The 19,293-nt window shown below is 43.1% G+C and overlaps 1 protein-coding gene across 1 annotated transcript in view; it reads right to left on the reverse strand.

Moving 5' to 3' along the window:
- LOC144753322 (group IIE secretory phospholipase A2-like) overlaps positions 1-19,293 on the reverse strand; it is a 92,328-nt gene that overhangs the window by 30,349 nt on the left and 42,686 nt on the right. Inside the window, exon 3 of the mRNA XM_078641059.1 lies at positions 569-617. Coding sequence (XP_078497185.1) covers positions 569-617 — 49 coding nt within the window. The remainder of the gene's footprint in view (positions 1-568; positions 618-19,293) is intronic.

Here is a 19,293-nt window from a genome sequence, read left to right on the forward strand (position 1 = left end):
CCTGCCCTTTTCTTTTGATGTAGAACAACGCAGCAGGAAGGCTTGCGGCACGGTCGCCTGAGCGTGCACAAGGATGCAGGCATGTTTAATGTTTTTGCGGAACTTAAGTAAACAAACTAACGCAGGGCGGGGCCCTTCCTAGGATGAGGACCAGTTTTAAAGTGTAAACAGAGTCCTCCAGTGAAAGTGAATGCATGTCATATTCAGCATATAGCGGCATCTAGTGGCGCTGCCTATGTTCAGTGCATCGTCATCAATAAATAGGGCAGCTTTGCTTTAACATCCGTAAAGAAATGTTGTTGCAAAGCTCACGGCCTTCAAAAATTCGGGGCCTGGAGCATACTGACTTCATTCTTCCCCCATTTAACACTCCGAAGAAGAAGATGAGGAAACGAGGACTCAGTACTCAAAGGGGAATGGCAGCATGGTGAGCTATACAGAAAGGAGAGAGAATGTTCCAGAATTGATTATAGTCAGCATATTCTAGAAACGCAGTCACAGAGACAAGCTGAGACACACATTATTATCAGACTTCTGTTAGGTTCTTGGAGCGAACTGTGGTACTTACTGAATGTTAACAGCAGCGCATACGAATAGGGCGGTATCTCCACCAGCACCTGGAACAGAAGACATTATTGGATCGCGAAGATCAGTAGTTAGGCAATCACTCTATGCATCAGTGTACAGTGATTGCATAATTAAATCCTGAATGCACTAGCATCAGCCATCACAAGCAGCATCATTCGAATCAGTACATTTTCATTTATCAACATATTAAAAAAAAAATCATCTCTAAACATTCAAAGGATTTCATTGTGAACAAACTAGGTCTGGCAGCGGCGCTCGTGTATGTAGCATAGACATGGGGGAGTTAGATCGAGTGCACGGACATTAACTTGAGTAACTATGCTGATAGGATAACAAAACATTAGGTACTGCATAGAGGAATTCGATGATATATGGGACCCACTGGGTTCCATATTTAGACTCGAGTGGTCCCCAAGCCCATATGGTTAGATTATTCCTATAGGTAATAGAATTAAAAAAGCAAAAAAGGGAGAAAAAAACAGACGTGCATCTGTGCGGGATTCCTGTGTTGTTATTTGATGTTGTTAATAATTATGGAATGTTTAAAAAAGGCAATATAATATGTTCATCAAGTAGGAAAGGGTAAGTGGCCAACGACTCTAAACTGCACGAGTTTGTATTCATGTTCTCATACCAAAAAAAAATAAAAAGAATAATATAAAGGAATTTTATGACAATACAACAATGACGTAATTTAACACAGCATTATCACACACAAAAGCTGATGATAGGCTGCTTGCAATAAGTCTAATCACTGGCAATAGCTTGGGGTAACAGTACACTCCAACGTATCGTTATTTTGCTCACTATGCCACCGCAGATTGGACTCAGCCATTTGAATGAGGAACAGGGTCAAGACTGATTTGTGTCGCATATCAACCCCTGACCTTCGTTTTGTTTTCAAGAGATTATCCACTCCTGGTCATGAAGGGGCACATGCATCAAGCATTTTACTGATCGTAAACTGGCTGATTCGCAGAATCGGCCTGTTTGCGACCGGTAAAATGTTACCATCAAGCCCAAAGGCATTCACTAAACAATTAATCACAAATTTTTGTGATTACTTATTTTGCTAATGCTGTTAGGGAATCACAAATTGTGATTAGCTAATTGCAATGCATAAGGTATTCGCAAATTGCGTTTTCGCAAATTGGAAACGCAAATTAGCATCATCCTAAAGTTGATGGTAAGTTTGAAAAATGCGCAAACATGTACTTTTCAAAGTGCAATGTGGTGCACATGTGTGTGCACCATATGTGCATATGTACCTTTGTTGGGGGTGCATCAGGGGGGACTTTTGGCCCCCTTGCACCCTTGAGATTGCATGCTCAATTTACAATTACCAATTTGGTAATCGCAAATTTTGAATACTGTCCCATTCTTTCCTATGGGTCTCTCATAGGAATGAATGGGAAGGCATTCCTTAATTGAGATTCGCAATTAAGGAATGTGTAGAAATCGCTAATATTTTAGCGAATCCTACATGCATAAGTAATAGCGATTCCTTAAAAGCGATTCCTTAAGAATCACTATTACGGAATCGGTATTCCTTAGGTTAATGCATGTGGCCCTTAGCCTCCAAAACGTGGGTCATATTTATGAGCTCATTTGCATCGTCCTTGCACCACCCAATGTGGTGCAAGAGCGACACAAATAAAAAATGAGATTTATAAAGCCATGAAAGGCCAACTTGCGTGGCCTTGCATGGCTTCATGAATTTCAATTCTGTAGTGGAAATCACTGCGTTGCATTACTCTGCGCCAGGGAGGTATTTCCATGGGTGCTGCGAGGGACTTTCCATGCAACATCCATGAATTTAGAAGCATTCACAGATTTACAAGAATTGGTAAACCTGGGTAGGCACCAAAAATATACGCCTCCCCAGGAGAGGTGCAACAAAGAGAAATATCTTTATTTTTCCTCATGTTTTCCTCTTTCTATGTGTGCTGATTCTGCAGCCCACATAGAAAGAGAAAAATGCCGCTTAGCATAGTTTTTGTGTTCGAAGGTGCACCTTCACGCACAAACATAAAAAAAATACTGCATAGGAAGCAGGCACCCTGGCACCATAGTACAAAGTAGCCTGCGTAGGGGCTAAGCAGCCCATTGTGTGCCAGCACAGGGGAAAGGACAGAAATGCACTGTATGACTTTAAATAAGGTGCATTCCTGCCCTTTCCCTGTGATGCAGTGCAGCGCGGCAAGGTGACTTGCTGCGCTGCAACACTTTTTCATAAAAATGCTCTTTAGAAACTACTTTCACCTGCAAAGCTGAATCGCAAATTTCACCCTCAGAAAAGATGTAAGGGTGATCTCATTGTTTCAAAAAAATCCTCGATGAATCAAGTATCATGGGATCGTATTTTGATCTTCTGTTGCTCATAAACGATAACTGACATCTCTAGTTCATATCGAATTTTTAGCAATAGGATTTTTTGGGCACCTACCAGGTTATTCAAATTGAGCTTCTGCAGTTGTAAAGAGTGGTGAGCTTGGCAGCTTGGCAATATGCAACATAGGATGAGCAATACAAATATGCACTTCTCCTGTGGAAGAACATTAGCTCATACATAGAAATACATACTACACATTCAAATGAACCTTGATTATTTACTCGTTGCAAAAGCAGAATGTCTACTTGATGAAGATGTGTCAAAGCTGCTCCAGGCTTAACATTGGGCATCAAACCCTCCTTCCTGATGGGAAAGCTGCAGTCCATTTTTAGTGATCATGGCTTTGTTATATACACTGGAAAGGGGTTTTTAGGAAATTCAGATCTCTAGGGCGCACTGCCTCAGTTTTTACGTTACAGTGTGTGATGTGAATGGTTTGTGTGTAGTGCGTGAAGAGCAGGCGGAAAAACACCCTTAACCGTCTGAAATAGTCAGAAGACTAAACATATATACACAGCTAAGCTCTCGCAACTACAATAAGGTATCACATAAATAGTACAATGACTGATGAGTATCAAAGAAACAGAAGCAGATTCTTTAGTGTGTTCTTAGTCACAGCAAGAAGATGGTTTATTCTCTCCAGACTTGAGGAATGTCATACAAAGCCGACACGTGTTTCGTCGTGTACAGTTGAGTCAACACGACTCTTCAGGGCTGGTGGTACAAGAATAACATATGCATATTCAGTAATGCGTCATATCGTTGTGACATACTGCAAATGGTGACAAAATGTGCAACCAACATGCAGTCAATGCGTGCGTCTGAGTTCGCACATGGTGGTGGTGCATGGTGATGACGCTGAAGATCTAGGAAGTGTGCCATCACAAGGATGTGGGTGTTTATCCTTGAGCGGCGGTGCACAGTCGTGAGGTACTGTGAGATGACGTTTGGGTGTGTGGTCATTTATTACACATGCACGGTGATCCTACCGTCCGAAGGTTTGTGAGTTGGTGAAGCATCCAACTAAAAATATTTTAATTTAGTGAACTAACGTGTAGAAATATAAGTGATGGACTCTAACGGTAACGTGATATGGTGTAAAAAAAGGGGTAGTGTCCGTTATGAGTAAGAAGCAAACAAAGTTTAGTCTCGTCGCAAAAAAGTCTCTCTCTAAATGGCGAACTAATTACCTTAGGGCTCAGCTCAATCATATTAATCGAAAATAAGTCTGGACTTTATGTTCATGTTCTAAATAGGTAGATAGGAGAGAGACTAGAGGAAAAACAAAAAAGATCATTAAGGAAGCATTCCAAAGGGGGATGTCCGAGGACATCTATTCAGTAAAATAGAGGACAGCGATAACGGTGTCCTTACCACTAGTTTCTCCGTTAGTGACTAATTAGGAACGGTATATTCAAAAGAGTCACGTAAAAAACACTTTTTTTCTTCCCTTTGTGTTCTGCCTTATTGGTTAGGAGAAAATCTTCGAGTGTAAGCACTCTGTTTGGAAAAGAAAGGCAAAAAAAAAGGAGAAAAGTTGCATAGGTTAAACGGCTAAAAATGTGGTGTAACTCAGTGTTTCAAATGACATTACACATCGTGTTTGCGGTAAGCCTACAAAGGCTAAAAGTGACGGAATACCTGAATACTGGTGTGTATCAGGTGGTAGCCGGGAGGGGATCCATCCATAGCAAGGCTCGCAAGAAACGGGTGCGTTTCCTATGTGGCGGTGCGCTGCAAGGGTAAAGAATTTGTATGCGCACATGTTAGATCTATGAGAGCCCGGTTCAGTGGGCTTTAAGAGTTCATTTCAGAAAGAGGAAAAAAAAGTCTTTTTCTGTATCTGATTGAAGGCGAATTATACCCGCTTACCCGTGGTAAGGTATCCCTCCTCCTGTAGTTCCCGGTCGTCGTCTCTCGGGTACGAACACGTGACCTAGTGGGAGGGGTCGCTTTATAAGAATAATAGACATCAAAGATGTCGGAACATTAGGTGGCGAGAGATGGGCGCCATCTTTAAGAGGAAAGATGTTTATGGAGATATATACATACTGAGATAATATCGTTAAACCGAGAAAAAGATATAGTGTCAAAGAACCCACATTGTATGGCCCAGAACACCAAGCGTGTCTAAACTGGACAAGTAGGCTAGTGGTACGGGTTGCTTAGTGAGAATCGTGGACATCGAAGATGTCGGAGTAATAGGTGGCGAGGAATAGACGCCATCTTTAAGAGGAAAGATGTTTATGGAGATATACACAAACTGAGATATTATCGTTTCACCAAGGATAAAATGGTGCAAACGAAGCCACAGTGTATGGCCTAGAACACGATGCGTGTTTCTAATGGATAAGTGGGCGTACCTGTTCTGATCGTTGTTCCTCGAGAGATGACGCTCGATAAAGGATGATGTCAGCTGTTGTATTAGCGCAGTGCTCAGTAGTTAGGTGTCATGTGAGGAAAGCCATATGAATGTCTTGGCGGCCACCAGAGTGAAGGTGCCCTACTATCACCACTTATTAGTGAACTTTTCATGTTTCTGATTCAAATCAATTACAATCTAGATTCTCACGCAGTATAGTTATATAAAAACACCAGACCGCAGTACGAGTCAAAACATTACATAGAACAGTACATCATAAAATTATGTATCATACAGTACAAACAGTCAGTAACCTCATTCTCTTCCTAGAAGGTTATAAACATTTCTAGCGGTGTCTGAGTTTAACACTGTGAGTTCCTGGCAAATATTAAGACAAAAATTCAGTTAGTGTTTGCAAAAGATAGGTCCCCAGGGCGGCTGTCTAGTCGCCCAAGAAGAATTGAAGCTCAGGATCGTAGTTGAGCCCATGTTCCACGCATTGTAAACGCATGATCCATGTGGCCTCTCTACGTCTGAGCTTCAGTTCACGGTTGCCCCCTCTGATGTCGAGGGGAATCACGTCTATCCCAAAAACACGTACTTTGATGTCATCCTCCAGTGGTTGACATTCCGCTACATGTAAGGCTACCGGATATTTAGGGTCTCTTTTCTGGATGGCTCTCATATGTTCAGAAATTCTTTCTTTGAGGGTCCTGATGGTGCTGCCTACATAGATTTTGCCACATTGGCATTCTATTATGTACACTACGAATTTGGTCAGACAAGTGATGTTATGTTTAATTTTGTAGATAGCTCCATCAGGGCCTTTGAAAGTTTTAGTGCCATGTTTTCCCCAGATACACATGGAGCAAAAACCACACTTGTGGAATCCAAGGCCTCGTGTGGACAACCAGTCCCGCACTGTTGTGTTATGGGGAACTGTCGGGCTCAATTTATTTCTCAGAGTGAAACCCTTTCTATATGTGATGGACGGTCTGTTCGGAAGAAATTCCTTAAGTACAGGATCATCTGTTAAGAGTTTCCAATGTTTATTGAAGCTCTTTTTGATGGAGTAGTTAAGTGCATTCAATTCTGTGATAAGTCTGATTTGTTGGCTGGAGGACTCAACCTCTGTACGTGTCTTCAGACAATCTGGTCTAGGGATGATTCTAGTCTTTCGTTCTGCTTTCTTGAGGGATGTGCTAGAGTAACCTCTCTTTTGAAACCTGTCTCTCATATTTACTATGCAGTTGTCGAATTCGATTGCTTCACTACAGTTACGCTTCGCTCTTAAGAATTCACCATATGGGATGGACCGTAACTGGTGCTCAGGGTGAAAGCTGGAAGCATGGAGTATAGAGTTGCAGGAGGTGGGTTTTCTGAACAATTTAGAATGTAACTGGTTGTCCTGCACATAAAATTCGAAATCTAAGAATTCCATATTAGTAAGGCTGTGTCGCATAGTGAAACTGATTTCCCACAAATTGGTGTTCAGATATTCGAAAAAAGAGAGAAGAAGTTCCTCAGATCCTGACCACAAGAGAAAACAGTCGTCAATGTATCGACCCCAATAGACTATGGAGTCGATATATGGTCTACCTTTGGTGCCCCAAATTAAGTCAGCCTCCAAGGCCCCCATAAAGAGATTGGCGAAGGAGGGTGAAAATTTCGAGCCCATGGCTACTCCCTTCTTCTGTCTATACCATTTCCGATCAAAAATGAAGAAGTTGTTCTCTAAGATAATCTTCATCATGTGTAGCAGCATGTTGGTGTGTGCCCATAGTGAAGCCGGTCTGTTAGAAAGAAGTTTGGTGATGGCTGTGATGCCTAGTTCAGGATTGATGCTGGTGTACAGGGACACCACATCCATGGTTACCAATCTGGTATCTTGTTGCCATTCCATGTCTGACATGATATTCAATATATGTTTCGAGTCTTGTATAAAAGACGGAAGGTTCTTGACTAGAGGTCCCAAGAAAAGATCCACATATTCTGCGATTCTTTCGGTGGGGCCCCCAATCCCCGATACTATCGGTCTGCCTGGTGGAAACGGTAGATTCTTGTGGACTTTGGGTAAAGTATATAGCCAAGGATACGTTGGTCTGAAGACTTTGAGGTACAGGTATTCATTGTCATCCAGAAGACCAGATTGTTTCCAGTTCAGTAGGAGTCCATTAAGTAGAATTGTTAGTGGACCCATAGGGTTATGGTTGACTAGCTCATAGCAAGAGTCATCACTCAGTTGGCCAAGGATCTCACTGTTGTAGTCAATCAGATCCATGACCACCACGTTACCCCCTTTGTCCGCCTCCCTGATGATAATGTTGGGGTTGTCGCTTAGAGTAGAGAGTGCTAACCGTTCCCCTTTGGTCAGGTTATCTCTATACTTGAATTTGGTGTTCAGGTTTTTGATATTAGTACTATTGAGATCCTCAAGGACGTGTCTGTGGAAATTGTCAATATTATTGCCCCCTGACAATGTGGGTGTCCATTTGGATTTGTTTTTTAGGCCACTCGTCATGCTGTAATCGGTTTCAACATCAAGCTCCTCAAGGAGCCTTTCCATTTCAAGTGGACTGTCTTCCCTGTCTGTTAAAGAAAGAAGCAAGTGTGTAGATTGCACATCTTTAATGGTCAAAGGTACATTGTCAAAAACATTGGGAATGTGTCTAGGTTGTCTCTGCATATCTTGTGATCCAGCAAAATGTTTCTTAAGTTTAAGATTACGTATGAACTTAAAAACATCAATTTTGGTTTGGCATATGTCACCGGTGGCATAGGGATTAAAGTTCAGGCCTCTACTGAGTAAGGATATCATGTCTGGTGTCAATGGAAGTGAGGAAAGGTTGATGACTTGTACTGTGTCAACTGGTGTAGTTAGTTCCTCTGTGTTCCTGACCTCAGTTTCCTGCGATATTCTTCGCTTGTCCCTGCGTTTGCCCCTGTGGGGTTTGGGTCTACAGCGGCCCTTGGTGGCTGTGTCCTGTTGCCCCTCCTTACTCGTTGCATCTCTAAAAAAAAGGTAGAATTAATAGGTTCTACGTTGGCTAGAGTCTCGTTCTCTATGTCGCTGAGTCCAGTAGAACTCAGTGAAGTGGTGCTGGAATTGGCCGAATTGGTGGTAGTAGATCTGCCAGTCTGTGAGCCTGCCTTAGGCTTAGGAATCAGGGAATCATATTTGCGATCAAAAGTGTAGATTCTACCATTTTTGTAGTCTGCCTCATCCCTTTTGATTTGACGTGCCTTTCTGTTCTGGATTTCGGATTGATGTTTGAGAAGAATCTCATCCAGTAGGGTGTAATTCTTCACGGTGGCCTCAGGTTTATTCAAGTCTTTAATCTCTTGTTCTACAGTAGAGATTTCTGTCTGTAATAAGGCGGTTTTTCGGTCAGCACTCTCAATGAGAATATCCATTAGTGTAATGGAATTCTGATTCAGTGAGTCTTCCCATTTGATCATGAGATCTCGGTCTAGGTCATCATAGGTCGGGAAGATGTTGGACCGTAGTCCTCTGGGAACTAGTTTGAGTTTCAAATATTGTTTTAGGGTTGCTCCATCCCACCAACGGGAGTTTTCTTGTTTCTTGAGTTTTTCAAGTTTAACAAACTTGTCTCTTAAACCCTCTATGCGTGCAGGACCTGCCGTGGATGATGCCTGGCGTGTAGGCATGCCTCTGGCCAGGTTCTCAAAAAGATCTGCCGCTGCTTTGCCTCTGTCCATGGTGTGATGGACAGGTATGTCAACACAGTTAGGGTCTGGTAGTGCAGAAAGTAACGTGGAGGCACCCAATCTGCCACACTTTAAATACACTGGAAAGGGGTTTTTAGGAAATTCAGATCTCTAGGGCGCACTGCCTCAGTTTTTACGTTACAGTGTGTGGTGTGAATGGTTTGTGTGTAGTGCGTGAAGAGCAGGCGGAAAAACACCCTTAACCGTCTGAAATAGTCAGAAGACTAAACATATATACACAGCTAAGCTCTCGCAACTACAATAAGGTATCACATAAACAGTACAATGACTGATGAGTATCAAAGAAACAGAAGCAGATTCTTTAGTGTGTTCTTAGTCACAGCAAGAAGATGGTTTATTCTCTCCAGACTTGAGGAATGTCATACAAAGCCGACACGTGTTTCGTCGTGTACAGTTGAGTCAACACGACTCTTCAGGGCTGGTGGTACAAGAATAACATATGCATATTCAGTAATCAGACCCCCCAGGATATAGCGGCATGGATTAGCAAATTTAGAGGCACAAAAATGGAAATTTAGCGGCACAAATATGGAAATTTAGCGGCAATTTTGCGGCATTTTATGTGGCCATTTTTCCTACAACAAACAGATATCTTCGTTTTTTGAGTTATTTAACAACATGAAGCTATGTATATTTGGTTTCTTTACAATGTAGACACTTTGGGGCAGATTTACAAGCCCCTTGGGCTGCTTTTACGCCGCCGTTGCGTCACTTTTGTGACGCAGCGGCGGCGCAAAAGATGCACCATGGTGCCGGGTATTTACAACGTGACGCATCTCCCAGCCATTTCCAAACATATTCAACCGTTTGCAAACCTATCCATCATGTATCCTTCCATCTATCATTTCACTCATCCATCCCTTCATCCATCCCCTCATCCATCCTTTCACTCATCTCCATTATCCATCCACCCTTTTACCCTATCCATCTGTACACTTATCCATCCACTCTTCATCCCATCCATCCATTCACTCATCCATTCAGCCATTTACCCTTTCACCAATCCAGCCATCCTTTCACTTACTAATCCTTCCACCCATCCACTATTTTAGTCATCCATCCATCCTCCCTTTCTCTCTCCATCGACCCTTTCACTTAGCCATCCTTCCTTCCATCCTTTCACCCACCCATCATCCATCCATCCATCCATCTGTCCTTCCCCTCATCATCCATCCTTCCCCTCATCACCCATCCATCCTTTTCCCTCATCATCCATCCATCCTTCTACCCACCCACTCTTCATCCATCCTTCCCCTCATCATCCATCCATCCATCCATCCTTTCACCCACCCCCTCATCATCCATCCATCCATCCATCCATCCTTTCACCCACCCCCTCATCATCCATCCATCCGCTGTGGAGCCAGAGAACCAGGTCAGCAGAGCCGCTGTGGAGCCAGAGAACCAGGTTAACAGAGCTGCACTGGCGCCAGAGTCAAGGTCATAGTTCAAGCGCTGTCCTCCCAAGTGGGTTTGTAAAGCTGCCAGGTGGAAGAAGCACATATACAACTGGAACAGCTGAGCAGGGGCACTTTCACACTTCTGTGCAACAGCTATCTTTGTTTGACTTAGTAGTTTGTTGAGTAGCTTTGGTGACCGGTGTATGTAGTCAGAATATCTTTCCCCTCCTTTAACCTCTTTTACAAATTTGATTTGCATTGCAGTACTAATGTATCCTGTAACTGTAGTAGCTAGCGTTCTGATAGCTCACCGTGCCTAATTGAAACCAGTAATATGATCTATGAAATCTGCTATTCACCAAAAGACTTACAGAACAGTTGTGGAAATTGTCATGGTCTGATACTCAGTTAAATATAATTATAGTTCCTCTAGCATAGCAGATGTAGCAGTTTCAAAATCTGACATTTTTAATCCGCATTTACAGGGCCAAAAACAAAATTTAGCTAACCTCTCGATTGGGCATCCACATTGTAATTAGCACAGCAAAACAATTCTATGTATGAAATGTTAGCTTATTCTCCAGAAGGAAGAATTGTATGAGCTGACGAAGGTGCGGAGTGCAACTGCACACAAGGAACCCACCTGAAGTCAGCTGGAGCTCCACGCCACCCAAAGCTCCACGCACACTTCTAGAACAATTCTGAAGACCAAATTCCTTGCAAGTAAGAGCAAACTAAAGTAATTGTCAGACCCCATTCGGGTGCACGAGCAGAGGGCAGACGGGCTACTGCCACCAACTGGGGTGATTACGGTTATTAGGCAAACACAAAGAGATGCACGGAGCACTGAAGCTTTTCAGCCACTCGCCCCCAGTCACGGCGGAGACAGACTGCACAGACGGCGTGACTATCATGTATAAAGGAAGCTTATAGGAAACGCTCCAAAATGAAGAAATAATGCAGACAATATTGGGAAAATGTGTCAGACTTCATTTTAAGGCGTGTTTAATCTCAGTAGGCCCTGTATCCGTTATCGTGTAATTCTGCTCTGCAAGAATTCCTCACATAGTTTAATTACCTGCGTTTTTCTGCATGTCATGGATGGCTCCTTTCCGCTTGTTAATGCTACACCACAAACGGTAATTAGGCAAACACAAAGAGATGTACGGAGCACTGAAGCTTTTCAGCCACTCGCCCCCAGTCACGGCGGAGACAGACACACCCTCCTTTCCATTGGCTCACGGCAAAATGGCGCTCGCCCCCACTCACGGCGGAGACAGACACACCCTCCTTTCCATTGGCTCACGGCAAAATGGCGGATTTCGCGGGCGTTTGTCCAAATATCGCGGCATTTGCACGGATCGGCCGATTTCGCGATTTTTTTGCAAATCGCGAAATCGCGATAAGCTGGAGGGTCTGAGTAATGCGTCATATCGTTGTGACATACTGCAAATGGTGACAAAATGTGCAACCAACATGCAGTCAATGCGTGCGTCTGAGTTCGCACATGGTGGTGGTGCATGGTGATGACGCTGAAGATCTAGGAAGTGTGCCATCACAAGGATGTGGGTGTTTATCCTTGAGCGGCGGTGCACAGTCGTGAGGTACTGTGAGATGACGTTTGGGTGTGTGGTCATTTATTACACATGCACGGTGATCCTACCGTCCGAAGGTTTGTGAGGTGGTGAAGCATCCAACCAAAAATATTTTAATTTAGTGAACTAACGTGTAGAAATATAAGTGATGGACTCTAACGGTAACGTGATATGGTGTAAAAAAAGGGGTAGTGTCCGTTATGAGTAAGAAGCAAACAAAGTTTAGTCTCGTCGCAAAAAAGTCTCTCTCTAAATGGCGAACTAATTACCTTAGGGCTCAGCTCAATCGTATTAATCGAAAATAAGTCTGGACTTTATGTTCATGTTCTAAATAGGTAGATAGGAGAGAGACTAGAGGAAAAACAAAAAAGATCATTAAGGAAGCATTCCAAAGGGGGATGTCCGAGGACATCTATTCAGTAAAATAGAGGACAGCGATAACGGTGTCCTTACCACTAGTTTCTCCGTTAGTGACTAATTAGGAACGGTATATTCAAAAGAGTCACGTAAAAAACACTTTTTTCTTCCCTTTGTGTTCTGCCTTATTGGTTAGGAGAAAATCTTCGAGTGTAAGCACTCTGTTTGGAAAAGAAAGGCAAAAAAAAGGAGAAAAGTTGCATAGGTTAAACGGCTAAAAATGTGGTGTAACTCAGTGTTTCAAATGACATTACACATCGTGTTTGCGGTAAGCCTACAAAGGCTAAAAGTGACGGAATACCTGAATACTGGTGTGTATCAGGTGGTAGCCGGGAGGGGATCCATCCATAGAAAGGCTCGCAAGAAACGGGTGCGTTTCCTATGTGGCGGTGCGCTGCAAGGGTAAAGAATTTGTATGCGCACATGTTAGATCTATGAGAGCCCGGTTCAGTGGGCTTTAAGAGTTCATTTCAGAAAGAGGAAAAAAAAGTATTTTTCTGTATCTGATTGAAGGCGAATTATACCCGCTTACCCGTGGTAAGGTATCCCTCCTCCTGTAGTTCCCGGTCGTCGTCTCTCGGGTACGAACACGTGACCTAGTGGGAGGGGTCGCTTTATAAGAATAATAGACATCAAAGATGTCGGAACATTAGGTGGCGAGAGATGGGCGCCATCTTTAAGAGGAAAGATGTTTATGGAGATATATACATACTGAGATAATATCGTTAAACCGAGAAAAAGATATAGTGTCAAAGAACCCACATTGTATGGCCCAGAACACCAAGCGTGTCTAAACTGGACAAGTAGGCTAGTGGTACGGGTTGCTTAGTGAGAATCGTGGACATCGAAGATGTCGGAGTAATAGGTGGCGAGGAATAGACGCCATCTTTAAGAGGAAAGATGTTTATGGAGATATACACAAACTGAGATATTATCGTTTCACCAAGGATAAAATGGTGCAAACGAAGCCACAGTGTATGGCCTAGAACACGATGCGTGTTTCTAATGGATAAGTGGGCGTACCTGTTCTGATCGTTGTTCCTCGAGAGATGACGCTCGATAAAGGATGATGTCAGCTGTTGTATTAGCGCAGTGCTCAGTAGTTAGGTGTCATGTGAGGAAAGCCATATGAATGTCTTGGCGGCCACCAGAGTGAAGGTGCCCTACTATCACCACTTATTAGTGAACTTTTCATGTTTCTGATTCAAATCAATTACAATCTAGATTCTCACGCAGTATAGTTATATAAAAACACCAGACCGCAGTACGAGTCAAAACATTACATAGAACAGAACATCATAAAATTATGTATCATACAGTACAAACAGTCAGTAACCTCATTCTCTTCCTAGAAGGTTATAAACATTTCTAGCGGTGTCTGAGTTTAACACTGTGAGTTCCTGGCTAATATTAAGACAAAAATTCAGTTAGTGTTTGCAAAAGATAGGTCCCCAGGGCGGCTGTCTAGTCGCCCAAGAAGAATTGAAGCTCAGGATCGTAGTTGAGCCCATGTTCCACGCATTGTAAACGCATGATCCATGTGGCCTCTCTACGTCTGAGCTTCAGTTCACGGTTGCCCCCTCTGATGTCGAGGGGAATCACGTATATCCCAAAAACACGTACTTTGATGTCATCCTCCAGTGGTTGACATTCCGCTACATGTAAGGCTACCGGATATTTAGGGTCTCTTTTCTGGATGGCTCTCATGTGTTCAGAAATTCTTTCTTTGAGAGTCCTGATGGTGCTGCCTACATAGATTTTGCCACATTGGCATTCTATTATGTACACTACGAATTTGGTCAGACAAGTGATGTTATGTTTAATTTTGTAGATAGCTCCATCAGGGCCTTTGAAAGTTTTAGTGCCATGTTTTCCCCAGATACACATGGAGCAAAAACCACACTTGTGGAATCCAAGGCCTCGTGTGGACAACCAGTCCCGCACTGTTGTGTTATGGGGAACTGTCGGGCTCAATTTATTTCTCAGAGTGAAACCCTTCCTATATGTGATGGACGGTCTGTTCGGAAGAAATTCCTTAAGTACAGGATCATCTGTTAAGAGTTTCCAATGTTTATTGAAGCTCTTTTTGATGGAGTAGTTAAGTGCATTAAATTCTGTGATAAGTCTGATTTGTTGGCTGGAGGACTCAACCTCTGTACGTGTCTTCAGACAATCTGGTCTAGGGATGATTCTAGTCTTTCGTTCTGCTTTCTTGAGGGATGTGCTAGAGTAACCTCTCTTTTGAAACCTGTCTCTCATATTTACTATGCAGTTGTCGAATTCGATTGCTTCACTACAGTTACGCTTCGCTCTTAAGAATTCACCATATGGGATGGACCGTAACTGGTGCTCAGGGTGAAAGCTGGAAGCATGAAGTATAGAGTTGCAGGAGGTGGGTTTTCTGAACAATTTAGAATGTAACTGGTTGTCCTTCAAATAAAATTCTAAATCTAAGAATTCCATATTAGTAAGGCTGTGTCGCATAGTGAAACTGATTTCCCACAAATTGGTGTTCAGATATTCGAAAAAAGAGAGAAGAAGTTCCTCAGATCCTGACCACAAGAGAAAACAGTCGTCAATGTATCGACCCCAATAGACTATGGAGTTGATATATGGTCTACCTTTGGTGCCCCAAATTAAGTCAGCCTCCAAGGCCCCCATAAAGAGATTGGCGAAGGAGGGTGAAAATTTCGAGCCCATGGCTACTCCCTTCTTCTGTCTATACCATTTCCGATCAAAAATGAAGAAGTTGTTCTCTAAGATAATCTTCATCATGTGTAGCAGCATGTTGGTGTGTGCCCATAGTGAAGCCGGTATGTTAGAAAGAAGTTTGGTGATGGCTGTGATGCCTAGTTCAGGATTGATGCTGGTGTACAGGGACACCACATCCATGGTTACCAATCTGGTATCTTGTTGCCATTCCATGTCTGACATGATATTCAATATATGTTTCGAGTCTTGTATAAAAGACGGAAGGTTCTTGACTAGAGGTCCCAAGAAAAGATCCACATATTCTGCGATTCTTTCGGTGGGGCCCCCAATCCCCGATACTATCGGTCTGCCTGGTGGAAACGGTAGATTCTTGTGGACTTTGGGTTAAGGGTGTTTTTCCGCCTGCTCTTCACGCACTACACACAAACCATTCACATCACACACTGTAACGTAAAAACTGAGGCAGTGCGCCCTAGAGATCTGAATTTCCTAAAAACCCCTTTCCAGTGTATTTAAAGTGTGGCAGATTGGGTGCCTCCACGTTACTTTCTGCACTACCAGACCCTAACTGTGTTGACATACCTGTCCATCACACCATGGACAGAGACAAAGCAGCGGCAGATCTTTTTGAGAACCTGGCCAGAGGCATGCCTACACACCAGGCATCATCCACGGCAGGTCCTGCACGCATAGAGGGTTTAAGAGACAAGTTCGTTAAACTTGAAACTCAAGAAACAAGAAAACTCCCGTTGGTGGGATGGAGCAACCCTAAAACAATATTTGAAACTCAAACTAGTTCCCAGAGGACTACGGTCCAACATCTTCCCGACCTATGATGACCTAGACCGGGATCTCATGATCAAATGGGACGACTCACTGAATCAGAATTCCATTACACTAATGGATATTCTCATTGAGAGTGCTGACCGAAAAACCGCCTTATTACAGACAGAAATCTCTACTGTAGAACAAGAGATTAAAGACTTGAATAAACCTGAGGCCACCGTGAAGAATTACTCCCTACTGGATGAGATTCTTCTCAAACATCAATCCGAAATCCAGAACAGAAAGGCACGTCAAATCAAAAGGGATGAGGCAGACTACAAAAATGGTAGAATCTACACTTTTGATCGCAAATATGATTCCCTGATTCCTAAGCCTATGGCAGGCTCACAGACTGGCAGATCTACTACCACCAATTCGGCCAATTCCAGCACCACTTCACTGAGTTCTACTGGACTCAGCGACATAGAGAACGAGACTCTAGCCAACGCAGAACCTATTAATTCTACCTTTTTTTTAGAGATGCAACGAGTAAGGAGGGGCAACAGGACACAGCCACCAAGGGCCGCTGTAGACCCAAACCCCACAGGGGCAAACGCAGGGACAAGCGAAGAATATCGCAGGAAACTGAGGTCAGGAACACAGAGGAACTAACTACACCAGTTGACACAGTACAAGTCATCAACCTTTCCTCACTTCCATTGACACCAGACATGATATCCTTACTCAGTAGAGGCCTGAACTTTAATCCCTATGCCACCGGTGACATATGCCAAACCAAAATTGATGTTTTTAAGTTCATACGTAATCTTAAACTTAAGAAACATTTTGCTGGATCACAAGATATGCAGAGACAACCTAGACACATTCCCAATGTTTTTGACAATGTACCTTTGACCATTAAAGATGTGCAATCTACACACTTGCTTCTTTCTTTAACAGACAGGGAAGACAGTCCACTTGAAATGGAAAGGCTCCTTGAGGAGCTTGATGTTGAAACCGATTACAGCATGACGAGTGGCCTAAAAAACAAATCCAAATGGACACCCACATTGTCAGGGGGCAATAATATTGACAATTTCCACAGACACGTCCTTGAGGATCTCAATAGTACTAATATCAAAAACCTGAACACCAAATTCAAGTATAGAGATAACCTGACCAAAGGGGAACGGTTAGCACTCTCTACTCTAAGCGACAACCCCAACATTATCATCAGGGAGGCGGACAAAGGGGGTAACGTGGTGGTCATGGATCTGATTGACTACAACAGTGAGATCCTTGGCCAACTGAGTGATGACTCTTGCTATGAGCTTGTCAACCATAACCCTATGGGTCCACTAACAATACTACTTAATGGACTCCTACTGAACTGGAAACAATCTGGTCTTCTGGATGACAATGAATACCTGTACCTCAAAGTCTTCAGACCAACGTATCCTTGGCTATATACTTTACCCAAAGTCCACAAGAATCTACCGTTTCCACCAGGCAGACCGATAGTATCGGGGATTGGGGGCCCCACCGAAAGAATCGCAGAATATGTGGATCTTTTCTTGGGACCTCTAGTCAAGAACCTTCCGTCTTTTATACAAGACTCGAAACATATATTGAATATCATGTCAGACATGGAATGGCAACAAGATACCAGATTGGTAACCATGGATGTGGTGTCCCTGTACACCAGCATCAATCCTGAACTAGGCATCACAGCCATCACCAAACTTCTTTCTAACAGACCGGCTTCACTATGGGCACACACCAACATGCTGCTACACATGATGAAGATTATCTTAGAGAACAACTTCTTCATTTTTGATCGGAAATGGTATAGACAGAAGAAGGGAGTAGCCATGGGCTCGAAATGTTCACCCTCCTTCGCCAATCTCTTTATGGGGGCCTTGGAGGCTGACTTAATTTGGGGCACCAAAGGTAGACCATATATCGACTCCATAGTCTATTGGGGTCGATACATTGACGACTGTTTTCTCTTGTGGTCAGGATCTGAGGAACTTCTTCTCTCTTTTTTCGAATATCTGAACACCAATTTGTGGGAAATCAGTTTCACTATGCGACACAGCCTTACTAATATGGAATTCTTAGATTTAGAATTTTATGTGAAGGACAACCAGTTACATTCTAAATTGTTCAGAAAACCCACCTCCTGCAACTCTATACTCCATGCTTCCAGCTTTCACCCTGAGCACCAGTTACGGTCCATCCCATATGGTGAATTCTTAAGAGCGAAGCGTAACTGTAGTGAAGCAATCGAATTCGACAACTGCATAGTAAATATGAGAGACAGGTTTCAAAAGAGAGGTTACTCTAGCACATCCCTCAAGAAAGCAGAACGAAAGACTAGAATCATCCCTAGACCAGATTGTCTGAAGACACGTACAGAGGTTGAGTCCTCCAGCCAACAAATCAGACTTATCACAGAATTTAATGCACTTAACTACTCCATCAAAAAGAGCTTCAATAAACATTGGAAACTCTTAACAGATGATCCTGTACTTAAGGAATTTCTTCCGAACAGACCGTCCATCACATATAGAAAGGGTTTCACTCTGAGAAATAAATTGAGCCCGACAGTTCCCCATAACACAACAGTGCGGGACTGGTTGTCCACACGAGGCCTTGGATTCCACAAGTGTGGTTTTTGCTCCATGTGTATCTGGGGAAAACATGGCACTAAAACTTTCAAAGGCCCTGATGGAGCTATCTACAAAATTAAACATAACATCACTTGTCTGACCAAATTCGTAGTGTACATAATAGAATGCCAATGTGGCAAAATCTATGTAGGCAGCACCATCAGGACTCTCAAAGAAAGAATTTCTGAACACATGAGAGCCATCCAGAAAAGAGACCCTAAATATCCGGTAGCCTTACATGTAGCGGAATGTCAACCACTGGAGGATGACATCAAAGTACGTGTTTTTGGGATAGACGTGATTCCCCTCGACATCAGAGGGGGCAACCGTGAACTGAAGCTCAGACGTAGAGAGGCCACATGGATCATGCGTTTACAATGCGTGGAACATGGGCTCAACTACGATCCTGAGCTTCAATTCTTCTTGGGCGACTAGACAGCCGCCCTGGGGACCTATCTTTTGCAAACACTAACTGAATTTTTGTCTTAATATTAGCCAGGAACTCACAGTGTTAAACTCAGACACCGCTAGAAATGTTTATAACCTTCTAGGAAGAGAATGAGGTTACTGACTGTTTGTACTGTATGATACATAATTTTATGATGTTCTGTTCTATGTAATGTTTTGACTCGTACTGTGG

The sequence above is a fragment of the Lissotriton helveticus genome, chromosome 5_1, assembly GCF_964261635.1.
Source record: "Lissotriton helveticus chromosome 5_1, aLisHel1.1, whole genome shotgun sequence".
In the NCBI taxonomy this organism is placed as follows: Eukaryota; Metazoa; Chordata; class Amphibia; order Caudata; family Salamandridae; genus Lissotriton; species Lissotriton helveticus.